Source organism: Nuphar pumila, chromosome 8 (genome assembly GCF_984573655.1).
Source record: "Nuphar pumila chromosome 8, dmNupPumi1.hap1.1, whole genome shotgun sequence".
Classification (NCBI taxonomy): domain Eukaryota; kingdom Viridiplantae; phylum Streptophyta; class Magnoliopsida; order Nymphaeales; family Nymphaeaceae; genus Nuphar; species Nuphar pumila.
Window position 1 is genome coordinate 111,609,117 of NC_143256.1, and position 16,158 is coordinate 111,625,274.

At 38.8% G+C, this 16,158-nt stretch overlaps 1 protein-coding gene across 1 annotated transcript; it reads left to right on the forward strand.

The window, feature by feature from the left end:
* Nucleotides 1–3,832: 3,832 nt before the first annotated feature.
* On the forward strand, nucleotides 3,833–15,754 carry LOC149830227 (RAD3-like DNA-binding helicase protein). The gene is made up of 8 exons (XM_090015408.1): nucleotides 3,833–3,989; nucleotides 4,084–4,671; nucleotides 5,963–6,057; nucleotides 11,807–12,115; nucleotides 12,184–12,435; nucleotides 12,526–12,747; nucleotides 14,144–14,687; nucleotides 15,537–15,754. Exons 1-8 carry the CDS (start codon nucleotides 3,833–3,835, stop codon nucleotides 15,752–15,754), a joined length of 2,385 nt encoding a protein of 794 aa, XP_089871534.1.
* Nucleotides 15,755–16,158: the final 404 nt, after the last annotated feature.

Genomic DNA, 16,158 nt, shown 5'->3' on the forward strand with positions numbered 1-16,158 from the left:
TGTCTTCCTCTCCACGAGCCTGAGGCCATGTAGGAAACTCCTTGGGGTCTATGCTCTTATGGTTTTCTTGTAAACGATCTGAGCTTGAAGTGTTCAAGCTTCGGTCATTGTTGTGGTGAGCCAAGCTGAGTTCATGTTCATAATGAACTTGAGTTAAATGCGCCAAGTTCGAGCTGACTTGTTTATAGGAAAAACGAAAAATGACTGTACTGAATGGCAAAAATGATGTGTTTCTCTGAAAACCCTACAATTTGCTGAAATCCGCCTGATGATCAAAACCTCAAATAGCTAACTTCGTTAGGACATTATTACCTTTTGCATGTGTGAAACTTACAAAATTTGCAAGCTATATCACTTTGCTCATCGATGTTATCAAAAGCTTCATAAATAAGTGTGAAGTGCATTCCTCGAAACTCGCTTTGTGAAACTTTTTGCTTTTGGAACTTTATAGAAATCTTGATTTTTCTATGCTTCTCTTATGCTTTCCACACCTTTCTTTCCTGCTCTCTTATATAATTCTTATACACTTCTCTCACACTTCTTTTAATGTTTTTCATGTATATCTTTTTACTCTTTTCTGTTACTTTTTATGTATTTTTTTAAAATTGGCCACTACCATTTTTAGATCTTGAGAAGAATTTAGTTCTTCCATTATGAAATCACAAAATTTAAGAATATTTATTTTTATTTTAACTTTTATTTCTTTCTCCTTTGATTTGTATTTTGCTTTCCATTTGATCTCATATTATTTTCTTTTTTATTCTTATTTTGCTTTTAAATTGATTCATCATTTTTCGCTTATAAATTTTAAAATATCTAGTTTCTCACTTCTCTCTTCTGCTTTCTAGTCTAATAACATTGCTTTAGACTTGCAACAAAGGACGTGCAACTTAGGTGTCAAACTCTCGTCGGTCTTTCAAACACCTTAAGCTAACCCCTCAAACCATGAAGCTCTCATGGGTAAGCCATTCAGCTATACATACACTAAGGCTATGTTTGAGAGCCTTGCATTGAGATGGAAACACTGTTTCATTGTAGTGCCAAAATATTGTTTTGCCAAGAGAAATAGAATTGCAAAAAAACATTCTCTTGTGAGCGGCTGCCAACACCATTCCCAATGTATTGTTTCAGCAGTGTCATTGCTCCGAGTATGAACGCATGAGAGAAACCACAACACAACCTCCGAATCAAGGCTCCCACACATAGCCTAAAAACGATTAGAGTTATTCGAAACATGGGCTTCTCTGGTCATGTTTCCAGTGCCCACGCTTTTTGGGACCAAGGAATAACTGGTTTCAATGTAAATAGATCCCGATGGAGCAGGAAAAAGGTTGGGAGATTGTCTCTTCAAATGTAAAACATGGGTTTGGTCTGATATAAACCAATCTAGATGGAATGGAGGGAAAGGTTGGCATTCAGCTAGTAAAGAGCTCGTTCGAACTCATGAATTTAAGCTTGGCAAACTGAACATGAACATATAATAATAATTTTATTTTTACATATATTTTTATTTGTGTTTGGATTTGCTTGTATAGTTTGTTAACTACTACTAATAATTGTATTTTACATATATTTTACTAAAAATGATCACACTACATAACTAATTTGACATGTTTTTCAAAATGCCCTACAATTTTTTATATTTTTCTTATGTTAAAAATCATAAATATCTAGATTTAAAAAGACTTTTTTATACTTCGCACATGCAAACTTCCTATATATGCGAACTTCCTTCTAAATATGTAACTTTTTTTTGTAGAACAGTATTTCTTCTCAGATCTTCTCTTAATCCAATGTTGAAAACTTATGTTTTTGTAGTTGTTGGAAAGCTCAGACATAGGACTATAACTTTTAAGTTTTGAGTCAAAACCAAAAGGGTTCCTATTTTTGAGTTTCAAAAACAAAATAGAAACATACTCTCCATACTGGAACAACCAAATAATCTATCTTCAAAGGATGTTTTGACCTATAAAATAAAATATTATAAAAAAATACAAAAAAAATTAAACAGAATTATTTTTTAAATGACACTTGATTTACTAAAAAAATGATGAATGGATGCTGAGATACAACCCTAACAACGTTCCTAAAACAAGATATGAACAAGTGCAACTGCGCCTTTTCTGTTTGCTCTGTGACATTTTCATCCACCTGCAAAAGAAATTTGAAAAATAAAAAAAAAGATAAATCATGATATTAGCTTTCTAACACCAATAAAATCACCTTGATCTGACGAGCGATCAAGAGAAATATTTTTTGAAAGATAAATTGTTTAATATACACAAGAATGATGAAGTTTGCACAAAATAAGGAAATCCACATAAAATACATGCGAGGATGAGAAAATTCACATAAAATGAGAAAATCCACATAAAAATAAGTGCAAATATCCTTTTAAACTCAAACCTAGAAGCTTCACAAATATCTGACTAACTTCACATAAAAATAAGTGTGAACATCCTGTTAAACTTAAAAAATCACATGTATTTAAGAGAAAATCTCATATATAGAAGGTACTCTGCATATATTTAAGAGAAAATCACACGTATAAAAAGAACTTTACATATATTTAAGAGAAAATCATATGTTTAGGAGGAACTTGAAATGTATTGCAGAAAAATCACATATATTTAAGAGAAAAATAATATATATTTTTTTGCATAACGGTATATGTTTTCATACCTATATATCTCCAATCCGACACTAAAAACTTGCATTTTTATAGTCATTAGAAAGTTAAGACACAAACCTATAATTTTTCTGTTTTGAATCAAACCTGCATTTTTTTAAACAAGCCAACTAAACCACAAAAAAAAAATGGGCCACGTTGAATTCATCCGCCCTACTTGGAATACTCTCTTCAATTGGAGACATGAGTTGGGTTCCTTACAGGCCAATGCCAAATCATTCGAGTGTCGCAAGGTTTGCCTAAACATAGGGCTGGAAAAGGAGACAAGCAGCTTACCATTCAGCTTGGCTTGGCTCATCAGAAGCTTGGCGAGTTGAGCTACGAAACAACCTGTTTAGGTATATGAACCCAGCACAAACATGGCAAGCTCAGTTTGGCTTGACTCATATAGGCTCATTTTACGTATCATATATATTTTATATATATATATATATATATATATTGTATACAGTATATACATACTATGTATATTATAAATACATATTATAATATATTATAGATATTTTATGGCTCAAGGGTCAAGTTAAGCCCGAGCCGAGGTGTACACTTAACAGGCCCAGCCCAAACAGCTAAAGCTCGGCTTGTTCTGCTCGTTTACCAGCCCTACCTAGAAAGCACGGACAGCCCATTCTTGTTGGGCTCGGACCTGAACACCCGTCTCATCGAGCCAGTGACCCAAAACTGTACAGGATTACTGGGACATAGGGACAAACTATTTTGGCTGTGTCGCTGGTGACACGTGACATGGACACCGAGATGTATGGCATTATTTTAATAATTTTAAATATCATTTTATTATAATTTACTTTTATTTAAATAAAAAGCTTTTTTAATGTTAAAATATTCAAGAAACAAAATTTTATTGATTAGAAAAAACTTGTGTCCTATTCTTGAATTTTTTTTCTAACGATCGAGTCGAATCTAAATCCGGTGTCCTCGGGTTCACGAATCATTGTGACAAAACTGGGCGGGGCTCAGGTAGGGCCCAAACGGGCCGAGGTTTTCATCTGATGAGACTGGGATCCGTTCCAATGTCGGGTCGGGTCGGGTCGGGTCGGTTATGCAAATAAAAATGGCGGGAAGAGATGCGGCGGCAGATGGTTTGTGGAAACTGGAAGAAAGAGCATGAGTAGGGAGGGAGCGATGGCAACGGAAGACAAAGGGGGAGGAGGAAAAGGAAATGGGCGATCCCAATTCCCGGCGTTCCCGTTCACACCCTATCCCATTCAGATCCAATTCATGAGATCCCTGTACGATGCCATCCAGAAGGGTGGCGTCGCACTGCTCGAAAGCCCAACCGGTTTACTCCTTCTTCTCTGGTTTCTTCCCAAGAGTTCCTTCGATTCTCCTCTTCTCTGTCTTTTGATTCTTGTTATTATGATTGAGATGCGCAGGGACCGGAAAAACCTTAAGTATTATATGCAGCGCCCTGCAATGGGTTGTCGATCAGCGATCCGCTCCCACCAGTCACGGTGCATCTGCGGGGAGGGAAGGAGCAAAGGCCTCCTGTGAGGACTGCCACGGCGCCGACGAACCCGATTGGATGAGGGATTTTGTACCGAACAGGGACGATGGCTGCACGGGCGCTACCGGAAGGCAGCAATCCACCGAACGACCTGCTGGGAGATCAAGGGATGCGAAAGGGAGAGGCGGCATCCATCGAACTCGTCGATCGATATCTGGTAAAAAGACCACAAAGAACGACGAAGAGGAACTGGAGTTTTTGGTAGACGAGTATGAGAGCGGAGAGGAGGAGGGAACGGCGAAAAGGAAGGCCGCGGTGTCGCCGTGCAATTCTAGCGGCGAGGAAGACAGTGGTGATGACGATGATGATGATGAGGAAGAGGTTCTGAAGGTTTATTTCTGCAGCAGGACGCATTCTCAGCTGTCTCAGTTTGTGAAGGAGCTCCAAAGGACCATTTTTGCTTCGGAGCTGAAGGTCGTATGCTTGGGTTCGAGGCAGAATATGTGCATCAATGCAGGTGGTTGCTTCTTCCTCTCTAAGAATTTTCTAATCTACCACACTCTCACCTTCTCTAATGGCTCTTTTCTATCCAACCCTCTTTGGTTACGTTCTTCGTTCATGGTAAGATATATTCAATAAATCAAATTATTGATTATCGTTTTCATTCCACTAAGCGCCATGACATTCACCATTGGCTGTAAAGAGGGAACAACATGATACATCTGACCTAAAGATGCTTTGTCCAATAGTACTAAATTCTCCATCTATGCACACTCTCTGGAGAAAAGGCAATTCCTGTGTCTTCAGTAAAACTTCATGTCTTCCAATACGAAACAATGCCTAGGGACTAATTTCTCATTCATGGGGTTTGGGTTTTTGTTCAGTAGGCGAAAGACACGCCTATTACTGCTTTGCCCTTCGATTCTGGAATCAGAGCTCTAGCATTCGATTGTTCTTTAACGTATGCGACAGGTAGTTCCAGTGAGAATTTGAGAGCTCCTTTTTGATCTATTACGCTAGAGTTCTCCACCACTTACAAGCAATTTGCTTGGAGAGTATGTGGCATTACCAGAAATGCATGTGAACTAGAGTGAGATGACGTATTCGTAGCCTCCTTACGCAAACAATATCTGCACAAGCATGGAGACACTATACTGAAAATTCGCTATGTCAAACTTCATCCTTTCCATGCTCGTTGCTTTTGGCTTCCTCATTATATTCTGCCACCTGTATGTCTCTTGTGTTTTCAGGTTGCACCAACTGGTTCTGTACCATCATTCTGGTTTGTGGATCCACCCGTGAAATTTCAGTCTCTTTCTGTTTGTTTGATTACAGATAAAAAGAAAAAGGGTCATCCCAACAGTCTTCTTTGCTTTTGTCTATTTGTTTTTTATTTTTACTTGAAGAAAGCATTTTGTTATGTGGTTCTGCAACATAAACTTTTTGTTTCTGGTGATGAACTGCTGCACCATTTCTTTCTCTTGTTCTTCCTCCACACCAACTCGAATTTATCTGCTTTTTCTGTACTATACATGCTCAATCTCTTCGGGATCAACTTTCTGGGGAAGCATTCTCAAGTGTACAACTTTTGGAAACTGTTCTGATTGATCTAAAAGATCAAATCAATCATTCAATGGCATAATTAGAGGATCCTCATTTAATTCTCAACTGCTGATCTTGCTTTTTCTGCTGCCTGCCTTGGTCCAGGGTCCAGGCATTGTCATTCATCTATTACAAATAAAGTAAAATTTAATTTTATATCACCTGTAGGTGCAACTTATGCTTGATCTTGTTTTGATTTTCCTCAGATGTTCAAAAACTTGAAAGTTTGAGTCGGATAAATGAGCGTTGCTTGGAGCTGCAGAAGAACAAGGGCAAAGAAAGGCCTAAATGCAGAATCAAGGTTTAGTACGTGGTAGCTTAAATTCATCATGGCAAAATCGTTTTCTCCATCACCACCTGACCTCTTGGGATTTTGCTCTTGCTACTCTTTGCTGCAGTTATTTCAATGCTTTTGAGTTTCTTTTGGGTGATGGGCCATGAAGACTGACCTAAACTAGTCCACGATTGATATGATCAAGATATCCGTCAGAAAAAAAATGTATAGTGTATACAAGTTAGTGGGATGTGGGAAAATTCAGTTATGTTATACTATTGCTAGAAACAAATTCCATTTGATCTAAATGTTGATGTTGTGATCACCACAGATTAATGAACAGGTAATTTGAAGGAAAAAGAATTAAATCCAAGCAATATTATGGAGATAAGATGCGTGGCGTTTTTCTAAGTAGGATTCTGCTTTGTTCTATTGCCAATCATAATACTGTAGAAAGAACTATGAAATGTGGAGAAGACATTTAATGTTGTGTTATGGTTCTAAATTGTGTAGAAAACCTTTGCCTATTTAGCCCATTATCACCCCTTGTACCTAACTTTTGGTTTTGGTGGGAAACTCCATCTTTTGTGAAAATGTTTAGTCCCATCAATGAGGGAGAAGAAACACTATATGGCTTATATGTGTAAAATCTCCTTTTAGGTCAAGGCCTTTGGGGGCCTTGTGTTTAAGTGTAAAATCTTGGTAGATGTACACTTAATAAGCATAAGTGATGTTTATTCCTATCTAAGGGAGAAAAATGCTCGTAACAATAAAGGGCCTGGTAATGGCAAAGGCCTAGAAATAGTCACATAGGCACAAGGCACTATCAAACTATACTCCTCATTCCAGCATAAGAGATGAAAAACGCTAATAAAACTTGCAGATTAACTTGATGTGGGAAAAGTGATCGATACATTTGGAAACTATGATGGAGGATTGAGAGTTTGGACAGATTACTAGAAGTTGGGATAATAAAAGATGTGCAACCATATGCTGATGTTAGGTCAACCGGCAATCTAATAAGTGCAAACTCGAAAAAGTTTATTCTAACAGATGGAGTCTGTGGCTTCTGAAGTTGACTTGGCAGGAGGAGCTTCAGGAAGGTTGGAAACTTGTATCACTTGGGAAAAAAAAACTTCATACAGGACTTATGATGCATAAAAACCTAGGAGTGGGGACCAGATTGGGTGTCTTGCAAGTAGGACTGGTAAACAGGCTGAAGGATCCAAACATGGAGTGTTCAAGCGCAGCTCATTTTTGTGGCAAGTTGAGATGAGCTCGGAGCTCATGATAAATCCGAGCGAAATGAGATGAGCTCAAGCTGGCTCCTTTCCTAGAAAATACATTGTTTTAAATCTGGAAGTAATGGGATTTGAATTGTAAACCTATCGAACATAGCTCAACCAGGCTCCTTTGCTGAGAAATCTATGTCACATGGGTGCGGGTGCGGGTGCGACACGGGTACGACGCAATTCCAAAAAATTTGGACACGGGGACTCGGCTATATATATATATTATAAATATATATATTTTAAATATATATAATTATATATATAACAATAAATTAACACATAAAGATTGTAAATTTTAAAGCAAAAATAAAAAAACAATTCATAACAACACAAACTTACCAAAATATAACACATAAAGAAACTTGTGAGTGTGATAAACAACAAAACTTATCATAAATCTGCCTCATCGTCTGAATTAGAGGAAAGAACAGGATCGAGGTAGTCCATGTTGAGAGTATGTAAATTATGTTCTCCCTCCAAGTCAAAATCTTCTGATTTACATCCCAATTCTTGGATGGTCCACAACTGCATCAAAAAATGACTATATTATTATCTAACTTAAAACTTTGAATGCAAATATTTAAATACAAACTTTGAATACAAAGAAAAAAAAGTACCTATACTCTTCTTTGGTGCGACGAGAAATTAATCGTAGATTTGAGTGAACATAAACCAAATCCTCTGCTCTTTTACTAGTGAGTTTGTTTCTTTTAATGTTGTGAATTTGAGCATATGTACTTCAATTTCTTTCACAACAAGATGATGTAGTAAGTTGGGATAACAACTTCATTGCAAGACGTTGCAGATTTGGTGTCTCTGATCCATATGTTGCCCACCAATTAAGGGGATCTTCCTCGTCCCTTGCCACAAGTGTTGCTAAAGAATCAAATCTCCCAGTAGAAAACTTGCCAAACTCACTATTTATAACCTTAAACATGTGAGGATCATTAAAAAGTCTTCCCAAATATATCATTCTATTTCTTGATATCTCAGGATCTTCATTTGGAGAAACACGACCAACACCTGCTGTCAGCCATTTTTTTGCGTAGTATTTTGGATTGAGAGAGTGTGCCATGCAATGCAAAGGTGTATTGCTTTTATCCCATCTTCTCACTAAAACTGAATGTACGTGATTGTAAAATTCTGAATCATCAAGTGCAATATCTTTTTTCTCATGTTTAAAAATGATACTTTGAACTTTTTCAATCATATTGTCCCACATTTCATAAATTCTATGAAGCATGGGTACATCTCTGTCAACTTCTTTCAACATTTCCCAAACAGACTTTGTAAATTCAACAAAATATGTAATTTTATCCCACCAAAAATCATCACAGATGCATTTTTTGATAGTTTGAGCATTGACATCATTTTCAGTACGATAAAAATCCCAATCTTGATCAGCCACCATCATCATCAATGCATTCTTGAGTTGCTTAATTCTTTTTATCATAACAATGAAAGAAGCAAAATGAGTTTCAACAACTTTCAGTAACTTGAGATCAGAATGCCTATTAAATATAGAAAGGGCATGATGATGGTTTACAACAAAATTTCTAATATTTCGAACATCATGCTCTATTTCCTCAATCCATAAGCACATTTCATGTGCATGTGCATCATCTTTTGATGTATTGCATATACTCTTAAGTGCCAAATATAAACTGTGTGCTGCACAAGGAGTCCAAAAAATATGTGAATATGTATTTTCACTTGCCAAATTCATTCCTGCACGACTGCAAACTGGAGCATTGTCAGTAATGATTTGCACCACACTTTCTTCACCCACTTCTTTTATCACTTCGACAAATAATCTCTTTAAATATTCAACATCTTTATACTCTCCAGATGCATCAACAGTCTTCAAAACGATTGACCCATTAAGTGAGTAAGCAATGAAGTTTATCAGTGATCACCTTTGTATATCAGTCCACCCATCAGAAACAATCGACACTCCATGTCGTTTTCATGCAATTTTTTGGGTCTCTAACAAGTCTTCAATTCTATTTTTTTCCTCTGCAAGAATGACTGTTCTTAGTTTTTCTGAACTAGGAGGCACATAACCACTCAAATTGCAATTAGCCAAAGATGTAATCATATCTTTCCAGTATGGACTTCTAGCTACATTAAAAGGAATTGAGCTTGAGTAAAAGAATCGACCAATCTTTTTATCAATTTCTGCTCTTGCCATGTTTTTGAATGACACTTGTATTGTTTTATTGCTTTCCATCTTTCTTTTCTTTAAAAGCTCTTCTTGTATATCACTAGCAGTAGGAAAAGACAAATTAATCGAATCGCTTCTCATCTCTGCAATTTTCTTCTTTTCAACTTCCTCTTGTTCTTTTTTTAATTGCTTTAACATGTCTTTGTCAACCCCAGAACATGCCCTAATTCCTTGACCACGAATATGCAAAAGATGTGCTTTCACATGCGTATAAGAACCTGTGAAAACAGTCTTACATAGATTACAATGGAACTGCACATTCCCACCACCACCACTACTAGCTTTTACTCCTTTTGTCACAAGCCTCTAAAGTGGTTGAGAAACTTCTAATTCAGGGTTAGAACTTGAACCAAATGTATTGACACTATCGTTAGAACTCGCCATTATATCTGAAAAGTGAAAACTGAAAAGAAAATAAGTAAATAAAATAAAGTTAATAAACACTTCAAAATAATAGTAATAGGAGCTACCCCCTATCTAACGCAAAAAAGGAGGGGCAGGGCAAGCCCCTGCTGAACCTTATCCGTGCCAGGGGCTTCGCCCTTGCCAAAAAGCCAAAGGCAGCAGGGGAAACGAGGAGGGGCTCGACCCCTTCTCGTTTCCCCTGTTGTTCATCGGGGCAAGGATCGACCTGTCAGCCGAGCCCCCTCCTTCCCCCACTCCTACTTCTTACCCCTGCGATAAAAGGGAAACGAGGAGGGGCTGAGACCCTCCTCTATGAATCAGAGGCACAGGGAGGGGTCGGGCCCCTCTTCTGCGAGCAGAGAGTGCAGGGAGGGGGGGCGAGCCCCTCTTCTGCGAGCAGAGGGTGCAAGGGAGGCTGCGAGCAGAGGGAGGGTCGATCGACATACTTGTTGAGTGTTGACAGAGGGGGAGACGATGGTTGCCTGTGCGTACCGTCGCCGGAGTCTGGATCGCCGGTGTGGGTGTAGGAGAAAGCTGCAGGGGCTGAAGGGGAGAGGCAAAATCGAGAGGGTAAGCCCCTCCCCCTGTCGATAAACCCCTTTTAGGGTTCGACTGCAAAAGAAATTTGTTTCTGGTCGGGTCCGGACCCGATCCAGATCCAAAATGTAATTTAAAAATCGAAATGGATATTTTTGGACTCGGTCAAAGTTGATCGAATCCAAAATGTGGATGGACTCGGCCTCGACTCGTTGACCGAGTCTGACTCGGCGTTGACCGAGTCCGAAGCCGCACCCGAGTCCACACCCGTGTCGGGGCGTGTCGACTCGGGTGTGGCACCTCCTTAGCCGAGTCCGTGTGACATAGTGAGAAATACATTGTTTTGGAGCTGGAAGACACCTGTTGTCTGTGTTCAGCTTTGTTGAGTCTATTTTACAGGTTTGAACGGGTTCTTTATGAGCTGAGCACAAATAGCTTGTCTTGTTTCCCATCCCTACTTGCAGGCCACATGAAAGTAGTCTTGGTTTGTTTCACTTGTATCAGTTCCATCATTTTGCTTCTATTTGCATGTGCTCACTTGTCTATTCGGGAATATCCATATCTTCTGGTAACTTGTTTTCATTACCCATTTGAATATTTAGCTTTCTAGATAAAAATTAATTAACCGTCCAATTTCACTGGAAAACCTGTTTTTCTATGATGTTTATCTCTAATTGTAGTTAATCTAATTAGCTCTAGTTGGAGTTTCGAAAAAGATTGATACATTCGCTTACATGCTCATGCATAAGTTCACTACGATGAGTTTTAATTCCCATCTAATCTGAAACAGCAAATTTTTCTTATTAGATATCTGCAGCTGGTATGTTTGTAAAGAAGATAGCTATGGCAAGTTAGCTTATCAATGCGCCTTTTGAATGATGTGAACCATGCAGGCCGGACATGATGGAAAACAAGATCGTACTAAGCTTTCATCTGGTTGTCCCATGTTGTCAAAGCGAAAGCTACAGAAACAGTACAGAGATGAGATATACCGAATGGGTGCATTAGATATTGAAGATGCTGTGCAGCTTGGTCGCAAGATCCAAACCTGTCCTTACTATGGGTCAAGGAGTATGGTTTGCCCTGCTCATCTTGTCATCCTGCCTTATCAGTCTCTCTTGTTGAAATCTTCTCGTGAATCACTTAGATTAAAGTTGAGAAATAGTATAATCATTATAGATGAAGCACACAATTTGGCAGATTCTCTTACCAATATGTACAACTCAAAAGTCACTATATCACAGGTTCATTTTTTCTTAACCTGATTGCTGGAATAAACAACTTTCAGTTAGTTATGTTGAGTACATCTATTTTGCAGCTTGAACATGTCCGCTCCAGTCTAAGTCTGTATCTAGAAAGATTTCAGGATCGTTTGGGAGCTGGAAACAGGCGATATATCCAAATTCTTATGATTCTCGTTGAGTCTTTCCTTCAGCTGTTGCTTGGTGGCAGGGACGTTAAGTTTGATGATACTAGCCTCATTAAAAACAATGCCAGAAGTGCCAGGGAGAAAGAGTGTCATGATTATTCTATGGCCATCAATGATTTCCTGTTTTCTCTAGATATTGACAACATTAATTTGGTTAAGTTGACTGAGTATATAAAGGAAAGCAATATCATTTACAAGGTATGCTGATTTGTGTTTTTCAACTTCAGTGTCATCTTTTACTTGTTTCTTTGATTGCTAATTTTCAGGTCAGTGGGTTTGGTGTCAAAATGGCTACTTCTAATGAAAGCTCTATTTTGGCTGCTGCTGATGGTAATGTTAATGGTGCCCAAAGCATTCAATCTAGCTTCCAGGCTCTTGCAAATTTTTTGATCTCTTTGTCATGTAGCGATTATGAAGGAAGGATCATAATTTCAAGGAAAACACCATCCTGTTTTGAGCAGCAGGATGAAGGGTTTTTGAAATTTATTATGCTTGCTGGAGAGAAAATATTTTCAGAGGTGCAGTCAGAATGAAAATTAAAGTGTAATTTTGTGCTTTCATTTATCAAACATATAGAAGGCATAACAACACATGCGAATTTGCTACAGATCATGGATGAAGCCCGAACTGTTGTATTGGCTGGTGGAACACTTCAGCCTGTAGAGGAGATAAAGGAGCGGCTCTTTCCATGTTTACCGAAGGACCAACTGCACTTCTTTTCATGTAATCATATTGTTCCTTCGGAGAGTATCTTGCCAATTGCAGTGTCCTGTGGCCCCACAGGTAGAACATTTGATTTCAGCTACCAGTCAAGAAGCTCTGTTGATATGGTCAGTATTACTAGTTTTTTGTTGTGGCAAACTTCTACAAGTGTGTTATTTGTTATCAGTTGTTGGATGCTTGCTACCAACCTATGTCACATGGATACGGGGATATGACTATTGTTATGAAATTTTCAATATGACTAACATATAAAGGGATAGATAATGGGAACCAAAATGGAGTATCTGTGCGACTTAGCTACCAACTGATGTTTCGTCATAGTATGCATGTGTGGTGTGAAAGAAAGCAGTTACATAACTTTAATGTTTGAACGTTGCTAGGATCTTCCCAAAACTTTTCCAAGAAAAGCCTTCATTTTCTTCAAATGGATGCCAAGCCTTGTGAGGATGTGCATACTGTATCCAAGCGTGGACTCTAATTATTTGTGTATTTTCAAGTTGATCAGACTGTATGAATATGTTTAACATGTTCCATTTAGTGCAAATCATGTTTGCCATCTAACAATTTGGATGTGATCTCTGTTTAGTTATACCCTAGTTCAATTTGGAAAGTTCATTTTGTCTGTTTAGTATTCATATTATGGTTCCTTCAGTAAAAATAATGTTGACATTGAGCAATTTGGATGTGAGAAGTCATTTTATTGATAGCTACACTTTGGTGTGATCTGAACCATTCATTTTATTCTAATTTAAAATATATTTCGATATTAAAGTTTGTTCATCTGGGATATATTCCATGGTATATGAACCATGATACCACATGCATGTGCACTCACTAGGGATCCAAACTGTTCAGATTTCGGATCAGAAAATACACTGGGGAGTCGGACTGGGTTGGATCCAGGACTGCCAAAATTTGCAAAATCCCCTTCTTGAATCTGACCCATTTGCAACTCTAGCACTCACACGCACAGTGCCAATGATAGTATCTTACTATCCAATAAAATTCATTAGTTGCAGTGTCTATTTAATCAGATCCAACAGACGTGTACTTTTTTTTTCACTAGGAAGCTTTTCTAGATCAAGTTGTTTTAGCATGATATCCCAATTTTGTGTTATGAAGCTTTGGTGCGTTATGTATGGGTCATTAAATGTTAATTGTTATTAAAAACCTATTTAAATATCAAAATCTAAAACATGTTTTTGCTAAATAAACTATAAATATTACATTTGTAGGGCCCAATTCATGAAGCACACGGTAAATTGTGAAGAAAATCGACATGGTTTACTTCATTGAATAATTTGATGAAAATAATTCGATGGAAAACAATGGTTTTTCAGTAAACAAGCAAGGACAAACAACTATAAGCGGAGATTAATTAAGAAATGCCTCCTTATAAAGACATACCAACTACACACACACACCTCCGGACATTACATTATGTAATCCGGTGCCTGACTCGAAACATGCTGCTGCATACTGACTTTGTCTCATGTGTCACAGATGGAGGAGCTGGGTCGTTTAGTCTGCAACACAGTGACTGTAGTTCCTGAAGGGATCATAGTCTTCTTCTCATCATTTGAGTACGAAAGACAGGTGCATGATGCATGGAAATCGTCCGGGGTCCTGGAAAGAATCGAGAAGAGGAAGCGAGTGTTCAGGGAGCCAAGAGGTAGCGTGGACGTGGATGAGGTCCTAAAGGGGTACAGGGATGCCGTAATGGCCGCAACACCAGGCACGTTGCACGATGGTGCGCTGCTTCTGGCTGTTGTAGGCGGAAAAGTTTCAGAGGGGATCAACTTTAGCGATGGGATGGGCCGATGCGTGATCATGGTTGGCCTTCCTTATCCGAGCCCCTCAGATGTGGAGCTGATCGAGAGGATAAAGCATATTGAAGGGTCGGGAGGATCTGACGCCAGTAGCAGAACCATTCAGGGCTACGGCAGGGTGACAACCCAATCTGGCTTCGGCATTCTCAGCAGCTGCAAGCTCCGAGGAAGGGAGTACTACGAAAACCTGTGCATGAAAGCCGTGAACCAATCAATCGGTATTGCTGTCTGTTTCCCTCGTGATGTGATCTAGAGCACACAGTTACCGAAAGCTTCTTGCTACATGAGGAAGCGTCTTTCCGCGGAAGCTCACATGGGAAGCGGAAAACTCCTCACTTACCTGAAAGGAAAAGCTTTAAGCAACCACTTCGTAAATATAGGAAACTAGATTCCCTTTAGTGGAAAGTTCACTTCCTTCTCGTTTCCCAAATCGATTCCCTTTCACTTCTTTAATGTTTTTCCGTCGCTTGTCACTTTCACTGGCTTCCTCTTCACTTCCTATCTCCTCACTTATCTTTTTTATATTAAAAAATAAAAATATATTTTTTTAACAAGCTTGCTTGTTGGTTTTATACTTGTGCTCATGTCATTTTCAATTAGCTTCCACCCATGCTTCGTATTGCTTTCTGTGTCTCTTTTTCATTTTTAGTGTGCTTGCATCATCGCTTCACAACCGCTTTGCCCTTCACACCACTTTTTAACACTCACTTTTCTGCTTCCGCTTATCCATTTTCCTGGTAACTATGCTCTAGAGTTTTCCAGGGACATCCATTTTTCTGTTTTCTTTGGCTAGACCAAGAGAAAAGCCTCATCACCGGCTGCACATTGGCATACCTTCGATTGATAAAACCCTTGATGCCCCTTCTGCCCACCAGAGAGTACACCCAGCTTCGACCTTACATAAAGGGATGCCCATCATGGGTTTTGAACTCATGATGTCCTCTCAACTTGGCAACCTTCACAAGTTGTCCATGCCAGATAAGCGGAGCCCTTGTGGTCCACAAAATTCAAATTTCCGTTTTTGTGTTCTGTTTTTTTTTTTTTTTTAATATCCTCTTTTCATGCAGGTAGAGCGATCAGGCACATTGATGACTACGCTGCGATATTGTTGGTGGACGCACGCTATGCAGCCAAGAGGGGCTCATCGGAGCCACCAGTGAAGAAGCTGCCCGAGTGGATAAAAGCTCGCCTAGTTACTGTGACGGGTAATTTTGGGGAGGTCTACAGGTTGCTGCATCAATTCTTCAAATTTAACAAGCAAAGGACCCAGGGGAGGGGCGCATGAGATTGACAGCAGAAAGTGTTCAGAAAAAAAAGGTGAAGTAATTGTTGCAAGTTGAGTGGATCTAGGAGACGAGGGAGGTGATGAGTGTAAAAGTGTAAGAGTTGTGGGTTACATGGTTTTTAGAGGCATCCTCTTTCTTTTTTTCTTTCGGTTTTTAAACCCTTGAGGACCCAGAAGTACACTAAGCTCTAATCTTGCGGCAAGGGATGCCCCCTTAGAGTTTCAAACCATAATCGTCTCATGTTACGTAAAAAAAACCACGGTTGCCCCCCATTTTAGCTATAAGGTTGAGTCCTTGTGGTCGAGAGTGAAGCCTTTTTAGAAATACAATTTTCATTTTAAGCACAAACGTGAGTTTCAAGAAGATATTTATGCATTAAAATGAATAAGAAAATAAGAATATG